General features: G+C 39.1%; 1 protein-coding gene across 1 annotated transcript in view; it reads left to right on the forward strand.

The window, feature by feature from the left end:
- Positions 1 to 18413, forward strand: part of PAPPA (pappalysin 1) — a 302275-nt gene that overhangs the window by 201100 nt on the left and 82762 nt on the right. Inside the window, exons 12-13 of the mRNA XM_075835544.1 lie at positions 2757 to 2892; positions 6134 to 6347. Coding sequence (XP_075691659.1) covers positions 2757 to 2892; positions 6134 to 6347 — 350 coding nt within the window. The remainder of the gene's footprint in view (positions 1 to 2756; positions 2893 to 6133; positions 6348 to 18413) is intronic.

Consider the following 18413-nt stretch of genomic DNA (forward strand, 5'->3'; position numbering starts at 1 on the left):
TGCGTTTTCGTTGATTTTCTGTTGCGGGTTGTCCCCATTGAATTCAGTGGGAATGCAAAAAACCCACAACAGAAAGCCAAGTGTTGCGACTTTTGCGCTGGAACCGTAACTCAGAAAAAAATAAATCATACTTACCTAGAACACTCTCCTTCTTCCTGCAGTCCGGCCTCCTGGAATGACATTTCAAGCCAATCACAGGCTGCAGCGTCTCATGACCTGCAACGTCATCCTGGGAGGCCAGACTATGCGCAAAAAAGAGGTAGGGGGTAAGTATGGTCATTTTTCTTTTTACCCCAGTGCTGCATTCCGCAGCGGAAATTCCGTTCGAAAAACCGCACCACGATGTGGTGCGGTTTTTCAGAAGGAAGGAGCTGTGGGTTCCAGGTCGGATACGCTGCGCATTTTTTACGCAGTGTATCCGACCCGTGGGAATCCGGCCTACTCCTTCCAAAAATCCTTTGCTTCAGAGACTACAAATACAGAGAGGGAAACCCTTGGTAAGAATTCTTTCACTGGTGTATAAAAAAATGAAGCTGCTATAAACGCTAGTAATTGTATCTATTTATTTAGATATGTATTATAAGTACAGACCTGTAATCTGCTTGTTAGGACTAGTGGGCACTACGAGCACCTACTAAACAGCTCCTACAGGACTGAACATTGCTTCCACCGGTCGGCTGAATGGATGAGTTGGGCAGTACAGTGTGAGGGATCCCTGACTGCCTGCAGGCACATGTAGAATTAGCGTTATCATGAAAGCTCACAAGTCTCCCATCACTGTGTGCAGCCCTTCTATGGCTGTGTTCACATGTCACGTTTTCTGCAAATAATAATAATTAAAAGAAGCCCAACTTCAGAATAGACTTCGGTTCAGCTGTGGCTAGTCTAGAACTATGCACTATATTGCTCCTTTGTAGTTTTGGCTTTGTGTTTGGGGTCGCTGTGTTGCCTATGAATCTCTCAAGATGTGGTACTCTTGCAGACTGCAGCAGGTTTTTCTCCAGGATTCCCCCTATATTTTGCTGTTACGCCTTTTACCATTTTACCATTTTATCTTACGCCTTCTAAAGCTTTCCATAGCATACTGTAAAGAAGCCCCTCTATAATGTGTGTTGCTACCACAAACACCATTCTTTATGGTGGCCATGGTGTGTTTTGGTGGTCGACCGTGTTAAACGTACGACAACAACAACAACTCAGTTTTGCTCTTATCAGACCATAGAACAGTTCTACTGTACATGTGATTTCAGAATTCTGTAAGAGACTCATTGAGTTGTTCCTTCAGCCTTTTTTTAGAAGTTTCTTTCACAGCCGACTGCAATATAGGTTATGAATCATCTTTTATGAATTTCATCTAAGGCTAAGTTCACACTTGCATTGTATAATCTGTTACTCTGATCCATTTTTAGTTTGAAAAACGGATCAGTTAAAAATCCCATTGAAAACAAAATAACGGATGCACACGGATTACAATCCGTTTGTATCCGTTTTACATTGACACCAATGATAAAAATAACCCATCCGTTAGATATCATTTTTTTTTAGAATGGAGTAAAAGTCATGTACTCTGCGCTTTTATCCCTGTCAAAAAAACAAATGACTAATATAACGGATGCAATTCAAATTCCCATTGATTTCAATGGGATTTTTAACTGATCCGTTTTTATCCTTATTCTGATCTGAAAACGGATCAGAGTAACGGATTATACAACGCAAGTGTGAATTTAGCCTTATTGTGTAGTGATACACCCCCCTCTTATTGATGAATAATAAAATAGAATTAGAATAATTATATTATTATTATATTAGTAATTATATTAGAAATTATATTATTATTATATTAGTATTTATATTATAATTATATTAGAAATTATATTATTATACTAGTAATTATATTATCATTATATTAGTAATTATATTATTATTATTATATTATATTATAATTGTATTAGAAATTATATTATTATACTAGTAATTATATTATTATATTAGTAATTATATTATTATTATATTAGAAACTATATTATTATATTAGTAATTATATTATTATATTAGTAATTATATTATTATTATATTAGTAATTATATCATTATTATATTAGTAATTATATTATTATTATTATTATATTCGAAATTATATTATTATATTAGTAATTATATTATTATTATATTAGTAATTATATTATTATTATATTAGTAATTATATTATTATTATTATTATTATATTGGAAATTATATTATTATATTAGTAATTATATTATTATTATATTAGTAATTATATCATTATTATATTAGTAATTATATTATTATTATATTAGTAATTATATTATTATTATTATTATATTCGAAATTATATTATTATATTAGTAATTATATTATTATTATATTAGTAATTATATTATTATTATATTAGTAATTATATTATTATTATTATTATTATATTGGAAATTATATTATTATATTAGTAATTATATTATTATTATATTAGTAATTATATTATTATTATATTAGTAATTATATTATTATTATTATTATTATATTGGAAATTATATTATTATACTAGTAATTATATTAGAAATTATATTAGTAATTATATTATTATTATATTAGAAACTATATTATTATTATTATATTAGTAATTATATTATTATATTAGTAATTATAGCATTATTATATTATTATTATTAATAATAATACTGAATCAATACTAATAAAGTTGTATTATATTTACATACTGTTGCTTTTCTCTTTTTACAGGCCCATTTTTCCCAATATGTGGTTGTTGCTGCAGTTGTTGTACATCTGGTGACAGATGGGACATCTTATAGTTACCAGAAGCCAGAGACCATCAGTGTTCATCTCGTAGATGTCAAGGAGCAAATTCATGATCTTGGTAAAATCATCAGCATTACTTTTCATTTCCTTACGTAAAGCAAGCAATTTAATAATTGATGGTGATGAATGGTGCTTGTGTAATTGAGGTTCAAATAACAATACAATGATTGACATCTCAATATAAAATGTTCTGCAATATATATGCAGATGTAGCCATCTTTATCTTGACTCATAACGCATTAAATACACAGTGGCAAGAAACTTTAACTTGACTTTTTCAATGATTTTTCAATGGCTTTTGTTGTGCGATATCACGCTGCAGCAAGTTATCAGAGTCAAGATCAACTTGGCTACATCTGTACTGTACATATGGACCCACAGTATGGATGCATTATTACAGATCAGTGTATAATATACGGCCGTCTACATGAAGTCTAACTATTACTAATATTTAAAAAAACAGAGGTTTTATGTGGTTTTGCTGCCTGACATTATATATTGCTTAATATTGTGCCACTTTTTTTCCACTAAATTATCTATCAGTTTGGTATAAATTACGAAGGCTGGCATCAGATTTAGGGTCAATGCACATGATGCGTGTTAGGTGCGGTTTTCCCGCATCGTAAATTGCCCTGTGCGGATTTTAAAATCTGCAGCATGTAATTTCTATCCTGCGTTTCCGCTTGTGAATTCTATCTGCCTAGTAGAGGAAAATTGCACCAAAACACGCAGCATGAAAACGTTGCGATTTACGCATCAAAACGTAAAAACCATGCCTTCAAGTGCGTTTTTTTCCCTGCGAATTTCTTGCAGTTTCTTGCGGTTTTGCAGTGTATTTCTGCAGCAAAATACGCAAGGTGTGCATGTGGCCTTAAGAAAGCTACGTCTCTTAGGTTTTAACTGTACAAACAAGGTAGTGGAGACTCGACTTTTTTACTCTGTGTTCTCCATCTTCAGCCGTCTCCATGGTACAGTATTCATCCCACCTAGGACAACCACTGATAGTACAGGAGGCAGGAGAGTGAGGGTTAACAACTGCACCATAGAGATGACTGAGCTGGAAGACAGAGATAAACTGCTCATGAAAAGAGAGAAGATTAAACTGTAAATGATAGCCCTGGAAATTCTGCAAGGTAAAGTTTTTATTTTCTTTATTTATTAATTTTCCTATTTTCATTGCAAATTGTAAAAAAAAACGGACCAAAAAATCTGCATCAAAACTGTGCGTGTTTTCCTGGCCTAAAGGAATAGTCTTAGACTACCATCTCCCCCATATGGGGAACTGGTGGCAATATCCTTCTGGAATGACTACCACTGGGATCACATTGACAGTCTTTAGTGTAATCCCAGTAAGGAAACCAACTCTACACCGCGTTCCAAATTATTATGCAAATGTTATTTTTCGCTGATTTTCCTAAATAGTCAATGCAAATGACAGTCAGTATAATCTTCAAGCCATCAACCGTTGGAGTATAATGCAAATTTTATTGAACAAATTTCCTCATGATAACAGATTTTTTTTTAGAAGTAAAAAACTCAAAATGCACTGTTTCAAATTATTATGCACAACAGAGATCAAAACATTTTAAAGGTTGTAAAGAGAACTAAAATGGTAATTTGTTGAATTTGCAGCATCAGGAGGTCATATTTACAGAAATCAAAAGCTATTTCAATCAAAAATAAACTTAGCAGGCCAAGTTACATGTTAACATAGGACCCCTTCTTTGATATCACCTTCACAATTCTTACATCCATTGAATTTGTGAGTATTTGGACAGTTTCTGCTTAAATATCTTTGCAGGATGTCAGAATAGCCTCCCAGAGCTTCTGTTTTGATGTGAACTGCCTCCCACCCTCATAGATATTTTGCTTGAGGATTCTCCAAAGTTTCTCAATAGGGTTGAAGTCAGGGGAACATGGGGGCCACACCATGAGTTTCTCTCCTTTTATGCCCATAGCAGCCAATGACACAGAGGTATTCTTTGCAGCATGAGATGGTGCATTGTCATGCATGAAGATAATTTTGCTACGAAAGGCACGGTTCTTCTTTTTGTACCACAGAAGAATGTGGTCAGTCATAAACTCTACGTACTTTGCAGAGGTCATTTTCACACCGTCAGGGACCCTAAAGGGGCCTACCAGCTCTCTCCCCATGATTCCAGCCTAAAACATGACTCCGCCACCTCCTTGCTGACGTCGCAGCCTTGTTGGGACATGGTGGCCATTCACCAACCATCCACTACTCTATCCATCTGGACCATCCAGGGTTGCACAGCACTCATCAGTAAACAACACGGTTTGAAAATTAGTCATATATTTCTAAGCCCACTGCAACCGTTTCTGCTTGTGAGCATTGTTTAGGGGTGGCCGAATAATAGCTTTATGCACACTTGCAAACCTCTGGAGGATCCTACACCTTGAGGTTCGCGGGACTCCAGAGGCATCATAGGCTTCAAATACCCGTTTGCTTCTTTGCAATGACATTTTAGCAGCTGCTCTCCTAATCTTATTAATTTGTCTGGCAGAAACCTTCCTCATTATGCTTTTATCTGAACGAACCCGTCTGTGCTCTGAATCAGCCACAAATCTTTTCACAGTATGATGATCACGCTTAAGTTTTCTTAAAATATCGAATGTTTTCATACCTTGTCCAAGGTATTGCACTATTTCACGCTTTTTGGCAGCAGAGAGATCCTTTTTCTTTCCCATATTGCTTTAAACTTGTGGCCTGCTTAATAATGTGGAATGTCCTTCTTAAGTAGTTTTCCTTTGATTGTGCACAACTGGCAAACTAATTATCACAGGTGTCTGAGATTGATTACAATGATGCAAAGAGCCCTAAGACACAATACCATCCATGAGTTTAATTGAAAAACTAATAATTAAATGTTTATGACACTTAAATCCAATGTGCATAATAATTTGGAACACGGTGGTATAGACCTAACGCGATATGTAAAATGACTAATCCACTGTACGATTCTTTATTAATAACTTACTAATTTACCGAAAGGGACATGGAAGGTACTTGTGAAGCCTAATAGACTGTCCGACCTCAAGTTTATTTTTGCCAGCATTTTTAGAACTGGACTGTGAGATATAGTCTTAATAACTGGATATAACTCAGAGAGGTTCATTTTTGTAACTTTGGTTATTATTTGATAACATTATTGTTATTTTTTTTGTAAATAAAACCGAATGATTTGCGCCACTTTGATTAATGTATTTTGTAATAGAAATGTAACCAGGTTAAAATGATCTGCTTTTTATTTTAACCCTTCACGTCTTCTCCGTGGCAGGTGTTCATATTCTTAGCTGTCGAAATAATCCGTTGGTGATTCCTGTGATGCATGATCTCAGTCAGCCATTTTACCACAGTAAAGCTGTGGTCATAAGCTTTTCTTCCAAATCGGTGGCCATCTCTGGGGTGGCTCTGAGGTCCTTTCATGATTTCGATCCAATCAAAATTAGCAGCTGCCAAAGAGGAGAGATCTACAGTGCAGCGGAGCAGAGGTGAGTAGTTGTTTTTTGTTATGGGTTTTTTACATGCTGCTTAGTACCATTTTTTAAATAATCTCTGTTTGTAAAAGAACTTTTTGCAGGCATTTTTGAAGTTATTTGAAATGTCTATGGAGAAAAACGCCATACCGTCAGCATACTGTGTTTTGTAATAAACAAAAGACCATTTAAATGCCAAAAAAACACAAAACAATCTATGTGTGTGTAGACTGGATCATACATTTCTAAAGACTACCAGCAAACATTTTTCTGTAAAAAACACCATGCAAAATACTGTCTGTGAAACAAATGTGATATGTTCAATAATGATTTATTTAGATTTTTACTAATTGGTTATAAAATGCAAAAGATCCTCTTAAATTATAACCCTACATAACATAATAATACATGAATTTACTCAATTCAAAATCTGAAAATTCAAAAGCTCCACCCATGTCTCTTGGATTTCCCAGAAGATGAGATATAGAGGGTTTTTCGGTGGTATTCTCACTCTATAGAGTGGCTTAATCTTTACTGCCGATCATTTACTGTGAAGTACGAGATTCACTTTTCCATGTTATTCCATATTTACTACTTCTATTAAACCTTTCAATGGCTTCAATCTTAGTTCTGGCTGAAATTGTAGAATGTTCCTTTCAGAGGTAGATAGGTAGGTAGGTATGTCAAATAAAAATCCTCATCTGTGATGATTTGACCAGGGGATGAAAAAAGCTCAAAAAGAGCCTGATAGCCATAGATCAGGTGAGGGGTGGGGTCTAAAAATCTTTTTGAAGCTTTTTCTAAAAGGATCAATGCATTTTCAAATCTTAAAAAAAAATTATACATTTAGCTTTTTCACCACACTGTGTGTGTGTGTTATTAATTTATTGACATCTTAACTGACTCCAAAACCCATGAGATTTGGCTTCCCATATATCCTTCTATTCTTTAACACGCCCCTCCCTGTTCTAGGCACAGGTGCCAGCGTGAAACAAGCCGAGCTCTATAAACCCCAATTCCTTAGATATCTTCCTCTTTGAGAGTATACAATATACACTGATACACTGAGAGAAAGACAAAATATTAGTTTTTGTTTTTATGTTTGTTATTGCATTGCTATAAAATATAACTTTTGAAATTCTATTTAGAACTATCAGTGTTGCAGCAAGAGAAAATTCCATTCATGATTATATGACTTTCATAATGAATTACAGGATTTATTTATTTTGGTGATCTGCCATATTTCTTAGTTGTAGGCACTTTTTAATAAATTTATAAGCATGTATATCCATGTTGGCGCTGTGTTCTGTACTTTGTTTTTTAAAAATGTACATATGGCCTGTCCTTAGAAAACAATTTCCTCAATGAAAATTCATTCAACTCCTTGGCAGTTTTTCAGAGAATGAATTCAAATCTCACAGTCACTACTGCATCCCTTTCATACCAGACAAATATGATATCATGCTAGGAATTTCACGAGTTAAAAGTTTAAATTTAGATATAAACTTGTTAGAAAATATTAAAATATTAATATAATTAGATAAACAAACTATGCAAACGAAAGGTGCTTTTTGTTTGCTATAAATTAGGCTCTGTTCACATTTGAGTATTTCCCGATGTATACCTGTATATACCGCTGGAAGGTTTCAGGAGTAAACCATTGTATAGGCATACAATGTTATACGTTGGCCATAGGACCCCCATTGTAAAGAAAAAAGTATATTTTATGTACTGTATGGTTTTGTATGGAACAGTGTAGTCTATTACGCTTTTTCACACATTAAATACCGGCATTGGCCGTGTGTGCAAAAAGGACACCGGTTCAGCGTACACTACCGTTCAAAAGTTTGGGGTCACCCAGACAATTTTGTGTTTTCCATGAAAACTCACACTTATATTTATCAAATGAGTTGCAAAATGACTAGAAAATATAGTCAAGACATTGACAAGGTTAGAAATAATGATTTTTATTTGAAATAATAATTTTCTCCTTCAAACTTTGCTTTCGTCAAAGAATGCTCCATTTGCAGCAATTACAGCATTGCAGACCTTTGGCATTCTAGCTGTTAATTTGCTCAGGTAATCGGGAGAAATTTCACCCCATGCTTCCAGAAGGCCCTCCCACAAGTTGGATTGGCTTGATGGGCACTTCTTGCGTACCATACGGTCAAGCTGCTCCCACAACAGCTCTATGGGGTTGAGATGTGGTGACTGCGCTGGCCACTCCATTACAGATAGAATACCAGCTGCCTGCTTCTTCCCTAAATAGTTCTTGCATAATTTGGAGGTGTGCTTTGGGTCATTGTCCTGTTGTAGGATGAAATTGGCTCCAATCAAGCGCTGTCCACAGGGTATGGCATGGCGTTGCAAAATGGAGTGATCGCCTTCCTTATTCAAAATCCCTTTTACCTTGTACAAATCTCCCACTTTACCAGCACCAAAGCAACCCCAGACCATCACATTACCTCCACCATGCTTGACAGATGGCGTCAGGCACTCTTCCAGCATCTTTTCAGTTGTTCTGCGTCTCACAAATGTTCTTCTGTGTGATCCAAACACCTCAAACTTTGATTCGTCTGTCCATAACACATTTTTCCAATCTTCCTCTGTCCAATGTCTGTGTGCTTTTGCCCATATTAATCTTTTCCTTTTATTAGCCAGTCTCAGATATGGCTTTTTCTTTGCCATTCTGCCCTGAAGGCCAGCATCCCGGAGTCGCCTATTCACTGTAGACGTTGACACTGGCGTTTTGTGGGTACTATTTAATGAAGCTGCCAGTTGAGGACCTGTGAGGCGTCTATTTCTCAAACTAGAGACTCTAATGTACTTGTCTTGTTGCTCAGTTGTGCAGTGGGGCCTCCCACTTCTCTTTCTACTCTGGTTAGAGCCTGTGTGTGCTGTCCTCTGAAGGGAGTAGTACACACCGTTGTAGGAAATCTTCAGTTTCTTGGCAATTTCTCGCATGGAATAGCCTTCATTTCTAAGAACAAGAATAGACTGTCGAGTTTCACATGAAAGCTCTCTTTTTCTAGCCATTTTGAGAGTTTAATCGAACCCACAAATGTAATGCTCCAGATTCTCGACTAGCTCAAAGGAAGGTCAGTTTTATAGCTCCTCTAAACAGCAAAACTGTTTACAGCAGTGCTAACATAATTGCACAAGGGTTTTCAAGTGTTTTTTAATCATCCATTAGCCTTCTAACACAGTTAGCAAACACAATGTACCATTAGAACACTGGCATGATGGTTGCTGGAAATGGGCCTCTATAGTAGATATTGCATTAAAAAACAAACGTTTGCAGCTAGAATAGTCATTTAGCACATTAACAATGTATAGAGTGTATTTCTGATTACTTTAATGTTATCTTCATTGAAAAAAACGGTGCTTTTCTTTCAAAAATAAGGACATTTCTAAGTGACCCTAAAATTTTGAACGGTAGTGTATATGCCAGGCGCTTTCCCGGAGTATACTCTGAGCGTAGTGGTAAAATGTAATGGTAAAACCATAAGACTAAAATTTTAAGATCGTTAAAATGTTAAAACTTGGCCTTGAAACTGTAGGGAGGGATATATTTTTATTTCTTCTGAGTAGATGATACATCTGTAACTCTCCTTACCAATCTGCAAATAATGTATCTACTTGTCATGTAGATCACCTATATGGATCAGCGATTTGTAAATACACCCCCATTCCCATAGTGTCAGTAACCGTAGAGAGCTCATATAAGCCCCCCCCCCCCCCCACCACGGAAAAAAAAAATATCCTCTGTCAAATAACATTCTATTTGACCATTTCATAGCCATATCTGTATCTAAAAGAGCCGTATGATAAACAGTAACGTCTCAATTGCAAGTCTGGGAGGGTGGCTATACAGTGACCTCTGGTCATGGCAGAAACAAGCTGCCACTTATCAACCCCATAATTGATTGTTGGTAGTAGCTTCCTGCAGTTGCAGATTGAGGGATATGGAAGTTTAGGAGAGGTAAGTTTTTCATTCTGTGGTATTTTGGCCTGGGGGCCTGTTATAGAAGCAATGTGGCAACTTGAAAATGTGCATCTTAATAAAGTGGCTACACAGTAACCACCCACACACTTGGGTGTTGGTATCAGCTACTAAGAGAAGCAGATTGGTACAAAAAGGTGCAGCACACTGTAATATTATGTTAGCAAAGCAATTTTGTTCACAATTGTAACAGAGTGTACCCTTGGGGGTACTTAGATGATATGTAGTTGACTAAAGGGGTACTTGGCTTCGAAATGTAGAGAAACACTGTTCTAAGAGTAGTCTGGTGGAGAACAAACCTCTTTTAGCAGACTCCATGCGGGGCATACTCGATTTGCAATTTGTGACCTGGCAAAGAGGTCAGGATGTAAAGGGGGAAGAACGGGCAGGGTGTATAAAAAAAGGTAACCATTTTTCTAAAGTTTATATTGTTATTGAAAATTAGTTTGCAACTAAGTGGCAGATGTTACATTCTTTGAATGTCCAGCAACTTTAGTTATTTTGCTTAGAAATACGTCTGGAGGGCAGAAGCCTGCCACTGAAGCGTTCACATGAAGCTGGCACTCTCAGCCGTTCAGCTGCTGCAGTTTTTTTATAATGTATTTCCTATTTATTTGGCTGTGCTCTGCAAATGCTGTGCTTTTCCTACAATGTTATTTTTGTTGGAAATTATTCTTTCATACACCAATAAATAAAGACAGAAATGGCTTGACTTTGGAGTCAGTGAGCACACGATTGTATGTATTTTAAACTTGTCTGTAGTTTGTTTTGTAAAGGATGTGCAAGAATTTCCTTTGTAGATTTTAAAGTTCAACAACTCCTAAAATATAAATTCACCCAATAAAATTCTCCTAAGAGAAAACAAAAAGAAACAAAAACATAAATCCTTAAATATCATTCTGGGGAAGCAAGGGAGCAACCAATAAGGCTGCAATTACAGGTCTTACATGGGTTGTCACTTTCCAACTTTCTGAATAGAATTTCTACATAGCTATACATTAAAATATCTCCTGCTCCCTTATGGTATATATCAATGTATCCAAAGGATTCATAAATATATACCATATTGTTTTGACTATACACCACTCCCTAGTTTCGATAACAAAAAGTAAGGGGAAAAAATATGAAACTTACAACCTTACTTAGGGATAAAGTAAATTCTACGTTAAATGTCAGCCAGCAAAAAGTGCAGCGCCGCCTTAAAAACACTAAAATAGATAAATCACCGGGTCTGGGTGGTATACACCCCCGCGTTCTGCAGTAATTAAGTACCATGATACACAGACCCTTATTTCTGATGTTTAAGGATTCTATCATGGCTGGGTCTGTTCCACAGGACTGGCGAGTTGCAAATGTGGTGCCGATATTTAAAACGGGGTCAATAAGTGAGCCAGGAAAGTATAGACCTGTAAGTTTATCCTCCATTGTGGGTAAAATGTTTGAGGGCTTACTAAGAGATGCTATTCTCGAGTATCACAACGCAAATAAGCATCAGCATCAGCAAGGGTTTATGAGGGATTGTTCAGTATTGTGCCCTCTTCTTTATAATATGTTTATGAATGACCTTTTAGGGGGTTTACAGAGTATAATTTCAGTATTTGCAGATGACAATAAGTTCTGTAAATTAATTAACACACAGGAGGATAAAATACTACAGAGGGCTTTGGGGAAGCTGGAGGTTTGGGCAGAGAAATGGCAAATTAAGTTTATTGTGGATAAATGTAAGGTTATACACTTGCGGCGAGGAAACAGATTTTACAATTATGCATTAAATCGTAAAACACTGTGTAAATCTTCCACTGAAAAAGATTTGGGGATATTGGTGGACAGTACATTTAACTTTAGCAACCAGTGCCAGGCAGCTGCTGCCAAGGCAAATAAAATCATGGGATGCATCAAAAGAGGCATAGATGCTCATGATCAAGAATATAGTTTTGCCTCTATACAAATCACTAGCCAGACCACACCTGGAATATTGTGTATAATTTTGGGCTCCTGTGTATAAGAAGGACTGGCTGAACTAGAATGGGTGCAAAGAAGCGCGACCAAGGCAACTAAGGGAATGGGTGGATTGGAGTACCAAGAAAGGTTAGCAAACTTGGGGCTATTCAGTTTAGAAAAAAGACAGCTTAGGGGCGATCTAATTACAATATACAAATATATAACTGGACAGTACAGAGATCTTTCTAATGATCGTATTACACCTAGGCCTGTAAGAAGGACAAGGGGGCATCCTCTACGTCTAGAGGAAAAAAGGTTCCACCATCATCACAGATGGATATTCTTTACTGTGAGAGCAGTGAGACTATGGAACTCTCTGCCACAGGATGTGGTGATGGTTGATTCTTTACTGTGAGAGCAGTGAGACTATGGAACTCTCTGCCACAGGATGTGGTGATCGTTGATTCTTTGTACAAGTTCAGGATGCCTTTCTTGAAAAATATAATATTACAGGTTATGAGTACTAGATTCTGGAGATGGGACGTTGATCCAGGGATTTATTCTAATTGCCATATTTGGAGTCCGGAAGGATTTTTTCCTCTCATGAGGAAATTGGCATCAACCTCATGGGGGTTTTTCCCTTCCTCTGGATTAACATGGTAGAATTATAGGTAGGGTTTGATGGAGCTGTGTCTTTTTTCAACCTTATCAACTATGTAACTATGAGAGCAATGAAACTTGCAAACAGGCAGCTCTAGGGATGTTTATAATTACTAGGTTAGTGAATAAGTAATTGTCAGCTTCCAGGGTGTTTAGGATAGTGAAGAAATAAAAATGAGCTTCCCTGCTGGTCTAGGGTAGTGGCAGGGTTAAAGACATATTCCCTTGTTTTTTAGTGTAGGGAAGGTTAGTGGTGAGATTAATTCCATGGTCCCTAGTGGTCTAGTGTAGTAGATGAGATAATACCAGTTTCATATGTAGTCCAAGGTAGTGGAACAGTCACTGCTAGCTACCCTGGTGGTCTATGGTAGTGGTAGGCCAGTTATGATTGGACACAGGGCTTTATTAGCAGTGAGCCTGATCACTAAGAAAGTGCTGCAGGTGTCTTAAATTCCTTATTTTAGCGACATCCGTACATCAGCAGTCCTACTGCACCAAATAATAAGGCAAAATGTTGTGAAGAGCTTAGACTATATAAAAGATCACTGAAGAAGCCTATATTTCCATTTCATGCTATAATAACATGAAGTGACAGGAAGGACATATATCTATCCAGTAAAATGTTGTAAGTAGCTCTTCACATTCAATTAAAGAATTTTAGATATGTCGGTGTAACATGCCAAAACAGTCACATTAATCTTTAGTTAAGGAAGAACTGTATCCAGAGATGACCCTACATATGTCACCACCTCGCAAATGAAATCATTGAGAGCTGCAGAAACCTGCAAATGGGATCCCCATTAATGTGACCATTATTACCTATTACATCTGATTGACAGGTCTTTAAATTCTACCATGGGAAAAATCATTAACCAGTACAAAATGGATGATTATGATTGGTTGGTTATGCTTGGTTAGGATCTGAGTCATAGAAGCTTTACAGCTGCATCAAGTGGGCCATGCTCAATGTTTAATAGCAATGGTTCATAAGAGGGAAAATAAAGAAAATTCTCTGATAACAGTTACCATTTATATATGATGATACTAACCAAGGACACATGCTAGATTATTATTGTACAAATGTTCAAGAATTACAGGGACAAACTACATGTTCTTCCATATGGTGCCTCCATTAGGCACCATATTCTAACTAAATGCAATGCATCTATAGGTGAATAGGACTGTAACATGGCATGCATTGCAGTCTGGGAGAAAAAAAAAACCTGTATGCCTCAATATAAAAACAGTGGCACATGGAGGTTCAATATTGGCCCAAAGAAGGGGTCATGTGAATGAGGCCTAGAGCTCAATTTAGAGGCTTTGATTAAATAAATTGATGGCGTATCTATAGGTTATGTCATCAATGTCTGATTTGTGGCAATCTGACCTCTCTAACCCTCTTTGATCACTACAACAATGTGGCAGCGGCTCTAAGAAAGTGCAAGTTACTCAGCCTTTCCGGAGGGCATAATGGCCAACTAGCGATCTCCAGAAAAAGTCAAGTGGATCTATTCTAGCAATTGGTGGAGGTCACAGTGGTCAATCTCCCACCAATCAGACATTGATGGGATAGCCTAGTGGTATGCCAGTGATTTCTGTCATAAGACAATTCCTTTAACGCCTTGGCACTGCAGCCAGGTGTCATGCTTTAATTTCATTCCACCTCCCACTTCGTGTGGCGGGGGGAGGGGGGGCGATGTGGTGACAGAGGGGGCCTCTTCCTCTCTGTCTAGTGGCTTAGATGCCGCTGTCACTATTGACCGTGGCATCTAAGTGGTCAAACATTGGGGATCGGAGTTGTCGCTCATCCTGGCTACTAGAGCAGGGTTTCATACAGCATACACCCGCCACATATGGAGTGGGCTCTGCTCCTGAGCCTGCTCCATATATACACCAGTGACAGCTGGCGTACATGTACAGTGAATGTTGCCAAGGTGTTGATGGACTTCTGACCGCCAGGAAGAAAGGCCCAAATAGAATGGTCACATAACAATAATAAGCTACTACAACTTTGATGTTTAATCAGGCGAGTTATATGGTTATCTGCTTCTGGTCTTGTGAGATTCCAGATTATTGCAAATGATGAGACTATCGAATGCTGGATAATCTTTCTGTCTAATATATATATATATATATATATATACATACACATATATATATATATATATATATATATATATATATATATATATATATATATATATATATATACATATATATATATATATATATATATATACACTACCGATCAAAAGTTTAGGGTCACTTAGAAATTTCCTTATTTTTGAAAGAAAAGCACAGTTTTTTTCAATGAAGATAACATTAAATTAATCAGAAATACACTCTATACATTGTTAATGTGCTAAACGACTATTCTAGCTGCAAATGTCTGATTTTTAATGCAATATCTATGTAAAGGATCTGCCAGGCACAGCTTCGGGGTTAACTCCCATAATTAATCAGTCAGCACCTGAATCTACATCCCTGAGACTGACTCCAGCTTCCACCACTCAGGCTGGCAGGCTTAGGAGTGAGAGAGCCTATCGCAACCTGGCCAGACTCAGCTAGCTCCCGCCCTCGATCTATTTTAGCCTGCCCTTCCTGTCCCTCGGTGCTTGTGATTCTTTTCGTGTGGTTTCCTGGCCCAGCTACAGCTCCTTCTATTTTGATCCTGCTCCATACAGACCCTGGCTTACTGACTACTCTTCTGCTCTTCGTTTGGTACCTCGCACACTCCTGGCTTGACTCGGCTCGTTCACCACTCTGGTTGCTCACGGTGTTGCCGTGGGCAACTGCCCCTTTCCCTTGCTTGTATTCCCTTTTATGTTTGTCGTGTTTGTCGTGCACTTACTGAGCGCAGGGACCGCCGCCCAGTTGTACCCCGTCGCCTAGGGCGGGTCGTTGCAAGTAGGCAGGGACAGAGTGGCGGGTAGACTAGGGCTCACTTGTCCGTTTCCCTACCCCCCGTCATTACATAATCACAAGCCCATACCTAGTCTACCCTGGTCCCTGACACCACTATGGACCCCCGTGAGACCCTGGCTCAGCAAATGCAGGGTCTCTCCCTACAGGTCCAGGCCCTGGCTCAGAGGGTCAACCAGCCTGATGCTACCTTGGTAGTTCCCCTCACCTCACCTCTTGAACCCCACCTCAAGTTGCCCGACCGGTTCTCAGGGGACCGGAGGGCTTTTCTCTCCTTTCGGGAGAGTTGTAGGCTTTACTTTCGTTTAAAGCCCCATTCCTCAGGTTCTGAGAGCCAGCGGGTGGGTATAATTATGTCCCGGCTCCAGGAAGGGCCCCAAGAGTGGGCCTTCTCCTTGGCTCCTGACTCCCCTGAACTTTCCTCCGTTGATTGTTTTTTTTCTGCTCTCGGACTTATTTATGACGAGACTGACAGGACTGCCTTTGCCGAGAGTCAGCTGGTGACCTTACGTCAGGGTAAGAGACCTGTTGAGGAGTATTGTTCTGACTTTAGGAAGTGGTGCGTAGCTTCTCGGTGGAATGACCCTGCCTTAAGGTGCCAGTTTAGGTTGGGTCTGTCGAATGCCCTGAAAGACCTGCTAGTTAGCTATCCCTCTTCTGACTCCCTAGACCAGGTTATGGCTTTAGCGGTACGACTTGACCGACGTCTCAGGGAACGACAACGTGAACGTTTATGTGTTTTCTCCTCCGACTCCCCCATGATGCCTCCCGAAGTTCCGTTGCTTCGTTCCTCCCCAAAAGACTCAGAGATACCTATGCAACTCGGGGCCTCCGTGTCCCCCCAACAACGTAGAGAATTCCGCAGGAAGAATGGTCTCTGCTTCTACTGTGGGGATGACAAGCATCAAGTGAACAACTGTCCTAAGCGTAAGAATGCAGCCGGAGAACTTCCGCGCCTAAGTGATCATCGGGGAGGTGACTTGGGCGCACAGGTATTTCCCGTAAATAGGAAACGTACTAAGATCTTGCTTCCCTTTCAGGTCTCTTTTGGTGGTAGGTCTGCTACCGGCAGTGCCTTCGTGGATTCAGGGTCCTCTACTAATATCATGTCTGTGGAATTTGCTATGTCTCTTGCTATGCCTCTGATTGATTTGCCTAAACCTGTCCCGGTAGTGGGTATCGACTCCACTCCTCTTGCTAATGGTTATTTTACACAGCATACCCCTGTTTTTGAACTCCTTGTTGGCTCCATGCATTTGGAGCAGTGCTCTGTACTGGTGATGCAGGGATTATCGTACGATTTGATTCTAGGCCTTCCCTGGTTGCAGTTGCATAATCCCACGTTTGACTGGAATACTGGGGAGCTAACCAAGTGGGGTAATGAATGTTTTATGTCATGTTTTTCTGTTAATTCTATTTCTCCCCCTGAGGAGGCGAACACGCTACCCGAGTTTGTTCAGGACTTCGCTGATGTTTTCTCTAAGGAGGCCTCCGAAGTGTTACCTCCTCATAGAGAATACGATTGCGCTATCGAATTGGTACCAGGAGCTAAGCTTCCTAAGGGTAGGATATTTAATCTTTCTTGTCCCGAACGTGAAGCCATGAGAGAGTATATCCAGGAATGCCTGGCCAAGGGTTACATTCGTCCCTCTACTTCTCCGGTAGGTGCTGGCTTCTTCTTCGTAGGGAAGAAGGATGGTGGTCTTAGGCCATGCATTGACTACCGTAGCCTGAATAAGGTCACGGTAAGGAACCAGTATCCCCTTCCTTTGATTCCTGATCTCTTCAATCAGGTTCAGGGGGCCCAATGGTTCTCTAAGTTGGATCTATGGGGGGCGTATAACCTTAGGAGTGGATGAGTGGAAGACTGCGTTTAACACGCCCGAATGCCATTTCGAATACCTCGTCATGCCCTTTGGGTTGTGTAATGCCCCTGCGGTCTTCCAGAATTTCATAAATGAGATTTTGAGAAATTACCTGGGGATATTTCTTGTAGTGTACCTTGATGACATACTGGTGTTTTCCAAGGACTGGTCCTCCCACATTGAGCATGTCAGGAAGGTGCTCCAGGTCCTTCGGGAAAACAAACTGTTTGCCAAAACCGAAAAATGTGTGTTTGGGGTACAGGAAATACCATTTTTGGGTCAAATCCTCACTCCTCATGAATTCCGCATGGACCCCGCCAAGGTTCAGGCTGTGGCGGAATGGGTCCAACCTGCCTCCCTGAAGGCGTTACAGTGTTTTTTGGGGTTCGCTAATTATTACAGGAGATTTATTGCTAACTTCTCGGTCATCGCTAAGCCTCTTACGGACCTCACTCGCAAAGGAGCTGATCTCCTCCACTGGCCCCCTGAGGCTGTCCAGGCTTTTGAGGTCCTTAAGAGGTGCTTTATCTCGGCCCCGGTGCTCGGTCTCAGCCCAACCAAATGGAGCCATTTATCATGGAAGTTGACGAATCTGAGGTGGGAGTGGGGGCTGTCTTGTCCCAGGGTACCAGGTCCCTCACCCATCTCCGCCCCTGTGCCTACTTCTCCAGGAAGTTTTCGCCAACTGAG

Source organism: Rhinoderma darwinii, chromosome 8 (genome assembly GCF_050947455.1).
Source record: "Rhinoderma darwinii isolate aRhiDar2 chromosome 8, aRhiDar2.hap1, whole genome shotgun sequence".
In the NCBI taxonomy this organism is placed as follows: Eukaryota; Metazoa; Chordata; class Amphibia; order Anura; family Rhinodermatidae; genus Rhinoderma; species Rhinoderma darwinii.